The 9,946-nt window shown below is 46.0% G+C and overlaps 1 protein-coding gene across 1 annotated transcript in view; it reads right to left on the reverse strand.

Annotated features, from left to right (window-relative positions):
• Lama1 (laminin subunit alpha 1) overlaps positions 1 to 9,946 on the reverse strand; it is a 126,019-nt gene that overhangs the window by 40,815 nt on the left and 75,258 nt on the right. The window contains exons 24-32 of the mRNA XM_028762234.1: positions 9,893 to 9,946; positions 8,873 to 9,058; positions 8,238 to 8,365; positions 6,773 to 6,893; positions 5,553 to 5,690; positions 3,803 to 3,924; positions 2,628 to 2,714; positions 2,165 to 2,358; positions 1,065 to 1,207 (exon numbers count right to left, since the gene is read on the reverse strand). The exon at positions 9,893 to 9,946 is cut by the window's right edge and continues 3 nt beyond it. Of these exons, the coding sequence (XP_028618067.1) occupies positions 1,065 to 1,207; positions 2,165 to 2,358; positions 2,628 to 2,714; positions 3,803 to 3,924; positions 5,553 to 5,690; positions 6,773 to 6,893; positions 8,238 to 8,365; positions 8,873 to 9,058; positions 9,893 to 9,946 (1,173 nt within the window). The remainder of the gene's footprint in view (positions 1 to 1,064; positions 1,208 to 2,164; positions 2,359 to 2,627; positions 2,715 to 3,802; positions 3,925 to 5,552; positions 5,691 to 6,772; positions 6,894 to 8,237; positions 8,366 to 8,872; positions 9,059 to 9,892) is intronic.

The following is a 9,946-nucleotide window of genomic DNA, read 5'->3' on the forward strand; positions in this document are numbered from 1 at the left end:
GAGTGGGTGTGAGTGTGTGAGTGTATGTGAGTGTGAGTGGGTGTGAGGGTGTGTGCCTGTGTGAGTATGTGAGTCCATGTGAGTGTGAATGTGCATGTGTGAGTGTGCATGCAAGTGTATGAGTGTGAGTGCCTGTATGAGTGCGTGTGAGTTCATGTGAGTGAGTGTACATGCATCAGTGTGAGTGTGCAAGTGTGTGTTTGAGTGCATGTAAGTGTGTGAGTGCTTATATAAGTGTGTGTGTGAATGTGTGAGTGCAAGTGTGAGTGAGTGAACACACACTAAGTGGAAAGCTTCTGTCTATAAACTAACACTTGGTAGTGACCATCCCTCTTACTGCATGACACAGTGAATAGGTTATTTTAAATTATAATGTGGAGGTAAAAAAAAATATATGAACATTTTAGAGGAGGGTGCTGCTTCCGAGTCAATTTCTTAACTTTTCTTGCTTTTCTGACCAGATCTCTTGACAAAACATAAACCAAGAATTGACCCTCAGACACTTTAATAGTCAGTCGGCCAAGGAGGAGGACGAGGAGGAGAAGGAGGAGGAGGAGGAGGAGGAGAAGGAGGAGGAGGAGGAGGAGGAGGAGAAGGAAGAGAAGGAGGAGGAAGAGGAAGAGGAAGAGGAGGAGGAGGAGGAGAAGGAGAAGGAAGAGGAGGAGGAATACTATTTTTTGTGTCCTGGAACTCTGATCAAAAATAACAACATGTAACAGAAAGCGGCTCATCTCTGGCATAAACCAACACTGAGGAAGACACGGTCCAGGTTTATTTCTAGTACTTGTACTTGAGACAGCTTTTTCAAATACCGAGAGGTCTGTCAAGGGGTGGGGAGTGCCACCTAATTCCAGAAGGTGGGACAAAATCCACGGGCAGAATACCCAAAGAGGTTTCTGAGAAGCAACTCCGTCAGAGCTCCCGGAGACCCAGTGAGGTGTGGGATGAAGTCACTGTCACTGGCCACGGAGGGACTGAAAGGTTGGGGAGACAAATGACCCCCTACTCCTTCTCCCTCAGTGACAGATATTCCTGTCTACCATCTCTGTATGCCTAGCACCAACCTGGAAATATTTAGTTGTATTTTCCAGATTTTCCAGAATCCCATAGGGAGCAGGGGAAACGCCCGTGAGGTTCAGAGACAGAACGGCATCGCCAACAGAATCCAGGTCGTTCAGCAAAGCACCTACACACTCATCATCACAGGCTTGAAGAGAACACAGGGCAAAAACAAAGCTAATACAATAGGCTTCGATCCATGACTTACACAGGCCGTGTTGTAAGGAGAACATACACTCAGGGCCCATGAACCAAACAAATTTCATTCACATTCCAGCCAGGGGAGTCGGCAATTCTCAACCAGGTGACTAAGGCCTGGCAAAGTCACACCCTCAAGGTCACAAAGAAAGGACAGCTGAGCCTGGAGTGGCCCAGGGGTCAGAGCTCCTTCCTCCCACTTGAACCTTCATTCCTCTCAATGGGACTGGTTACAAGAATCCCCAGTTCCACTCCAGAGCCTTGTCTCCACAGTCTGGGTGTCCCAGGATTTCCTCCTCAAGCACCAAGGCCGTGGAGAACAGAATGGGGGGGGTGATTTACTTATCACAAACACAGAAACAAAAGTGAAAACCTTTCCCAGTGAGTATCACGGGATAGTATCCCCATGGCCCACTAAGACTTCCCAGGGGCTCCTTGTCTTGTACTTGACAAGAGACATCCATCAGAACTGGAGAAAACTAAAGAGAACTGAATTTGGACAATACAAAGGACAACCCCACAGCAATGTTCCCTCTTCCAGGCTAATTGAGCCTTGGTTTCAGTAAAGGAACTATTGACACTACTAAACGATGCAGTCAAGATTATTAGTTGGGTGCAATACACACTCCTGTAATCGCAGTCAGTACTTGGGGAAATTGAGGCAGAACTATGATGTTCAAAGCCAGCCTGGGTGGGCTATATCCTAAGTCAAAGGTGTCTTGGCTTATTCATATACAACTAAAGGTTCAATTCAGTAGGTTTAACGGCAATATGCGTTCAGGAAATGTAACAAAACGTAAAGTGAGTGAGAGCTGTGGTATCCCACTGACCCTGTGGGTGCCATAGCCAGGTCCCTCGTCAGCGAAGGAAACCCAACTTTTGGCACGCACACAGGAGAATCACCTACAAACACAGTCGCTCTCCATCAGGATGTGTCTCGGCAGGCATTCCTCACAGCGGAGCCCCGTAGCTCCTGGCTTGCAGACACACTGCCCAGATGCACGGTCACAGTCACTGTGGACAGAGCCTTGGGGGTTGCAATCACACTTCCGGCAGCTGCCACCTGCTGCTCCAGGGTTGCCGTGATAGCCAGCAGAGCACCTAAGGGAAAGACGATGGTAGGCACCTGTCAGAGCAGTCTGTACCAACCAGGCACACACACCAACTCTGACCAGGGGCAGTCGCCCTTTTTTGCCAGACAAAAAGTGGAGCACAGGAAACCTTGCTATCGGCTAGCAATGTGGTCCCCCATCTGTACAAACACACACACACACGTGTAGTAACTCCCAGGTTGCTACATAAGCATACACCATATGCTATAAAAAGGGCGGGGGCCCCATCTGCCTCCTTGTGATAGGCCAGCGGCATACCTTTCACAGTGCTGTCCCTCATAGCCGGGGAGGCAGGCATTGCACCGGAAACCACTGTCACCTTCCGAGACACAAGTGGGGCTGAAACTGAAAGAAATGTGTTTTTCAGAGAGTTTCAGATACTGACTTCAAATATTTCTTGAATATTTATCTATCCTCACTGTTCAAAATGTTAAGTGATTATACTTGGCTAGGTAAGCTAGGGCTTAAATCTACAGAACAAAAGGAACCTGCTACTTGGCTGGATCCTTTTCGGCTATACTCTCTGCTTCCACGGGATAAACTGCCATGCGCCACCTGGAGGCAAGAGTGGGTAACTGCAAATTACTGAAACCTCACCCAAACCTAGCAGGAAATCAGGTCTGGTTCCTTGCCCCGGAGAGTAAGCCGGATGTCTACAGCAGGAGTAATCAGCCCTGTACCACCTCTAGCACCTATCTCCTTAAATAATGAGGCTCCAAGGAAACACAAAGTATGTAAAAAACTAAAAACAAGAGATCTAGGTCCTCTCAAAGTTGTTCATTCTCGTGCCTCCTAGGTAACTGCTAAGGGTTTGGGACACGATTAACCTTTCTTGATGGAAGAAGCAAACTCATTATCTAAGCAATGTGGAAATACATAAATTGGATGGTGAGACAGGCATGTGTGCACGTCTCTGGGTGCACATAGCCACTGTCCACAGATGTAGAATACACATACAGACTTTTTTTTTTCCAGCATGTTGCCACAATGCCTAGTCAATAGCACGGGCAGTGCCACGGCCTCCAGATAAGTCATTGACTGACAGACACACATCATGTATCTTTTCTCGGGGCTCGTGTGTTTCATCCTAGGCATACGTATACACAACCCTGTTTTCTTACATTGTAAAGGAACTGGATCACACAGCAGAGCACATAGCTGAGAGCCAAACGGTGCCTTGGAAAATCCCAAAGGCCTACTTTAAACTTGGTTCCATTCTAACACTCAAGTCCAACACGATGCTTTCCTTTTGTAGAGATCTTATTCAAACACCCCCGAGAATGCACACTTCCCCTTAACATGTGCTTTATCTCCCCACAGGGACAACATTAACAGAGAGCACTCAGAGCCCCTTAAGAAGTGAGGCCAGGAATGGAGGCAGCCCCCATATGTGAACAGAACTGCTGTATCCTGCTGCCCCAGCACAGCCTTACCTGAAAGGGGGGTGATGAGGACAGGTGCACGGGGTACAGTCTCCCGCCAGCCCAGTCACCTTCCCATAGTAGCCAGGAGCGCATAGCTCGCAGTGGTCCCCGGTTGTGTGGTCCCCGCAGTTCTGAAGTTCCACATTTCAAAGGAGGGACAATGGAAACAGTTAGACATGAACGTCACCGGGTGATGGTTCCGTAACCAACCGTGCTTCCTATCAGCAAGATGCTCTTTAATTCTTAAGGAAGACAGGACATTTTTCTTCATATTTCCTAGAACTCTAGAAGCTTTTCCAGATCTGTGACCTTTATTCACCGTAAGACTAAATCGAGTCATACAGCCTAGAAACTGCTGATACATTCTACAGAAGGAGAACAGACCCAGGACCCGAAAGCAGTCAGGACTCAGATCCTCAAAATATGGATCTAAAGTAGATAGAGACCCAACTTGCCAGTTAGGGCTTGATGTGGTTTAAGTGAGAAATGTCTTGTTCATTTGGGTGCTTGGGTCTCTGTTGTGTGAGGAGAACTTAGAGAACATGGAGCCATGTAGTAGGAAACAAGTCACCGGGGCCGGCCTTTGAGAGTTTATGGCCTCACCCCATTTCCAACTAACTCTCTGTGTTTCCTGTGTATGAGTGACACGTGATCATTTCCTGCTCTGGCTGCCTGCTGCCATGACTCCTTTGCCATAAAGACTCCCCCCCTCTGGAATTGACACTCAAAATAACTCTCCCTTTTGTTACCTCACAGAAAAGTAACAGAAAAGTAACTAATTCAGGGTTCATAGATCGCTAGGCAGGCAGCTGTGGTGGGTGAAGAGAACGAGCAGGTGGCTTATGAGGCAACCGGTGGAGGGAGGGAAGACACTTGTGGTAGATTCTTATAACAACCAAATAAACATCAGTTAAAATATGATGTCATTAGTTGAGCCAGAGACCTTACTACCAAAAAACGGAGTATATAGATGTATGTTTAAGCTCAAAATGAAAGCAATTTTCATCACCAATTCTATTTAAAATCCACACTGCTCCGTCCCTCCATATTTGCTCTGCCCCGGTGCACACAGTATGACCATGCAGCTGAAAAGGAAAGGCAGAAAAGCCAGGCATCCCTGAACAGGCAGTCACTCTTGCTCTGCCTTTTCTCCCGTGAAACGACAGAGCAAGAAGTATTTTAAAATTATGTCTCTAGACTCTTCAACCAGAAAACACTTAAAAACATTTTGTTCCTGTTTCAACTGATAAAGACAGGTTTTGTTAGGATCCACTTGGCCTCTTAAATGGGTCTCCCTTCAGAATGGGGTATTTGCAATCTCTTCAAAAATAAATTGCAGTAAATACTTGTTTTACCCAACATGGTATGTTGCAGACAAGGACCAAGTACTAGAAGATGAGACAGGATGGAAACAGTTCTAGGTGTTCTCCAGGGAATGTCAAGTCCAGCACGAAGCAGTTCCCCTAACAGACAGTGGATGCTGGCCTCCTGTTGGCTGCCATTCTAGAGAATGAGCCACCCCGGAGAGTGGCAGAGACACGAGGACCTGCTACTGAGGACTAGAGTTGAGGAGGCATCAGTGGCTAAGGGACTCGGGAACAACACCTGGCCAGTTTCCCAGTGATGTGCCTTCTAGGTAGAGATGGCAGCAAGGACCTCCTGGAGGTCCGTGGAAAGCCTGCCTGGTCCCTAGCCTTCTCCTTTTAAGTCACGCTGATAACGTGTAAACTTAGGTCAGTTCCCACCCAATCGAACATACCAGACACTTTCCAGTTTCAGGGTCGCAGACATTGCTGTGGTTGTTGCAAGTGCAGGGCACACAAGGAGCCAGCAGAGGGCGGGGTCCCCTGCCACTACTTCCTGGGAGCTTTCCTCTGTGGTACCCAGGAGCACAGTCCTAAAGGGATGCAAAAGGAACAAGAAAGTGGACCCTGGTTAAAATCTTGGCACAGGGTGAAAATCCTTCTCCAGAGAAGACAGAAGGCTAGCAGCACATGACAAGTGCCACACCACTATGGGGGATTGCGGGTTGGGGGGGACACAAATCACATCCACACTAAGAGCTGAGCTTGCTAGCTTGTACCCACAATCACACCTATAGGGAAACTGAGGCAGACGGACTTGGACTCCTGTGAGTCCAGTCTCTGCTACGGAGTGGGTTTCAAGCTAGCCAAGGCTTTGGAGTGAAAAAATCCTGTCTCAAAACATTACCACCAACAAAAGTAAAACTCCCAACTCTGCACAAAAGCCAAAGTAACAAGGCAGAACATGTGTTGGGCCTGTACAGGAAGTGGAGTGCTTGTGTGCAGCTGGTACAGAGGAAAGAGTGTGCAGGGTCCTCCAGAATGAAAAAGCACCATTAGCTACGACCAGCAAGTTTACTACTTCTGGTGGGCTTGAAAGAACGGCAGGAAGGAACTGAAAGAGGCATTCACCTTCCCTTCCCCACAGCAGTGTCCACAGAAAGCAACCCAAGGCCTCACAGAAAAACAGAGAATGTATCCAAATGTTGGAATATCATTCAGCCTTCAAAAGAAAGTCTAGCATGCGTTAACATGGAGGAACCTCAGAGGCATTGCATTATGTAGAGAGGGCAGCCACAAAAGAAGAAATACTGCAGCATTCCACTCGTATGGGCAACTAGGAGTAGTCAGAGTCCCAAGGAGCGGAAAGTAGGTAGAGAGCTGAAGTGGGGGCTTGCTGAAGAGATGCAGGTTCAGTTTGATAAGAAAAAGGAATATTCTAAAGAACAATTGTATCCCCAGAACTATGAACATACTGCAGGCTGCCAGATCCTACACTCAAAAGTTGGTGGAGTCAATAAATCTGAATTTAAACAAAAATTAACATTTTTAAATTTTAAGAAGCCAGGTTGTAAATGCTTTCGTGTTCTATCCCCCCATGAAGGATTGCTGTAAATGAGCATATTCCAGCTTGAAGTCAAGACACAGATGTTAACTGAAAATGACGGTTCCCTACCTGACAGGAGTGTCCAGCAGTGCCAGGAGGACAGACACAGAGCTCCAACATCGAGGCAGCTTCGCCCTCAGGGGGTGCCTCTACAGCCTTCCTGCCAACCTCCATTGAGATGTTAGCAATTCTGAGGCACCATTGTGAAGAGGGGTGAGAGAAGAAGCATTAACAAAGTGACAAACTTCTGGAAACATTGTGCAAGGTTTAGCATTTCCATCTGTCTTGAGCCCCAGACCTATCTCTGTGAAGTAGTTCTGACAATTGCAAAGCATGCCAGTGTACAGGAGAATGTGGTTACAGAAAATATCTCCAAGTCAACACCTTCAAGACCCTGCCAGGACTGCTCTGCCCAGTACTGAATATATTTCCTCATGGAATATCATATGATAGCTCATAGGTATCATGGGAAGTAGCACTGTCCTTAGACATGGTTCCAAAAAAAAAAAAAAGAAAAAAAAAAGAGAGAGAGGTGGGGGGGGGGGAGGGAAGGGAAAGGAAAGGAAAGGGAAGGGAAGGGACGGGAAGGGACGGGAAGGGAAGGGAAGGGAAGGGAAGGGAAGGGAAGGAGAAAAAAGACAGCTTAGCTTTCAGGGGTCTAAGTAGTCTTTATAAAAAATGTTCTATTTCATCTAAGATTCCACCATGTTGGACTTATGGTAAGCCCTGTTGCCATGGCAGGTGGATAGTCGTAGTTAACACACTCCGTTCCATAATTATAGTGTGATACCCCTGATGGAATACCCCACAAAGCTGCTGTGTCCATAGCATGGCCCCCATCTGAGGGCATGCTTTTGAGGTGACATTTTGTCCCCCGTCCCCATCCAGGCTCATTCGCTTTCTACTTCCTGGCTTTTATGAAATAAGCAGTTAGTATGTAATGGAGCCAGCCGAGCACAGATGCAAACCTCCTCAACTATGAGCCTCTTGAGGTTTGGATGAGAAATATCCCCCAACAGGTTCCTGTATCCTCTGAGGGTGGCACTATTGAGGAGACCATAAAACCTTAAGACATATGAGTACTGCCTTGCTAGAGAGAACATATCACTGGAGGTGGATTTTGAGAGGTGACAGCCTCACCCCACTTCTAGTTCCCATAGCATCTTCTATGTGGTTAAGCTTTCTGTCTTAGGTGCCTGTGTTCATGCCTCCCTGCCGTTATCTAGCCCTATGGAACCGTAAACCAAAATAAACCTTTCTTCTATAACATACATTGGGTCAGAGTGTTTATCACAGCAAAAGAAGAACATCTACTATAGAACCAAAATGAACCTTTTCTCCTCTTTATATGTTTCTCTCTGGCACTTTATCCTAGCAACAAAACACTAACAAGCCATCAGTATTGAACAAGGTTTAGATAAGGGCCAGAGATATATCTATTAATAAAGATGTAGGTCATTGGAGTGAGGGGACAGATCTTCCACTTCTGCATCAAATAATGAAAACAAGCAACGTTCTAGAAGCTTCCAAGTACCTGCTTTGCTGCAGTCCTTGGCCGTATGATGCTTTGATGAGAATGTACTCAATATTGCTAAGGACGGACATAAAATCAGAGTGCGTGACATGTTTCTCAGACACAGAGTTGAAATATTTCCAAAACTCCTGTGGATGAGAAATATGACCAATTAAATTCAGAGTTAATGTCTTCACAGACATACAACCTTAAAAGGAGAACATAGCTCTTTCATAGACAGCTTCAGACATCAGCCTTTCTCTGGGCAGATCAATGAACTGATAAAGATCAGCTGTAACCTAACAGGCAGTTGTCATACACAAGGATAAGACACATCCTAGGCAGGGCAGGGCAGAAAGATGTATGGTTTCATCATGAGACTAGAAACAGGATACAACGTTAAAGCCTAAGAGTTGTTTCTGGAATTTTCCATTTAGTATATCTGGACTTCAGTTGACTTGAACATCCAACACCGTGGAAAGCAAAGCTGTAGTTAAGCAACAACTATTGTAGCTTGGCTTTCAGGAAGCCATGAAATATGAATCGCTCTTAGAACTCTCTCTAAACACACTGGAGGTTGTCTCCCCAGGCCTCCTGGCTACCCTGATAGCAAATTTGCATCTTTAAGGAAGGCACATGGGACAACCATACATCACCTCTTTCATCCCCACTTCGTAATTCTGTCTCACTCCATTCTCTGGCGCTGGGGCATCCATATAAATGATGTGCTTCCTGGCCCGACCTCCTTTGATTAGGACTTGAGGCTCATAATTGGATGTTCCGGTGCCAACGGTAGAGTAGAAAGCCACACTGTACTGCAGTTTCCCACCATAGGCCAAGAGCTAGCAAACAACAAACTCATGTTATTCCTCTGGGGAAGCCTTAGTTTAAGGACACTTTATGGAAAGCTTGCATTACAGGGAAGGCATTACTCATTACAATGTATCCAATGGCAAGTGTGTTGCCCGGAATCTGCCTCTGCCTAATGCTGCTTATTAATGGTCTGTGAGATAGACTGAAGCTAGTCTAGTGATTCCACCAAACACTGTCTGAGAAGAAACCGGTGAGGCAAGGATTCTAATTTCAGGCTCTTTGAATTAAAATCATCTGTATCTATAGGACCACTGGAGTAGATTTTTAAAATTTAAAGGTCAAAGTGAGCTCACATGGTGGCATAGATCAGTTATCCTAGTACTCGGGACACTGAGGCTGAGGATTGGAAATTATAGCTAGCCTGGACTAACACACTGAACTGTATCTCAGAAAAACCAGAATAACATAAAGATCAGAGTGAATTCAATTCATGTTCTCTTAAGCAAGGCGCTGCACTGAAAGCCTTCTCTTACTTTCATAGGAGATGGCTCGCCAACTTACTGCTGCCTTCTATACAAGGGCTCCCAGGTCAGATCTAGCACTGCTACTGGTAACTACACTATTGACTTCTTGAATTATTGCTTTAGAAAAGAGAAAAAATAATGTAAATTAATGAAACCGTAAAAGCTTTAAAAATTAAAACATCTGAAAATTCAAGCCTTTGTGTGGATTTTTATAAGCACAGAACGTCTCCACCTTCACTCAGAAGAATGATTGGATATCTAAATCCTTTAGTGATGGGCAGAAGATTTTCCCTGATTTTCTCTCTGGGAACGGGAGGGGGCTAGGCTGTGTGTGCTCACCTGATCTCCCTGGAACTGCTTTGGTAGCCGCCAGTAAAATGGCTCTGCATAGAT

Source organism: Grammomys surdaster, unplaced genomic scaffold, assembly GCF_004785775.1.
Source record: "Grammomys surdaster isolate TR1022 unplaced genomic scaffold, NIH_TR_1.0 132, whole genome shotgun sequence".
NCBI lineage: Eukaryota > Metazoa > Chordata > Mammalia > Rodentia > Muridae > Grammomys > Grammomys surdaster.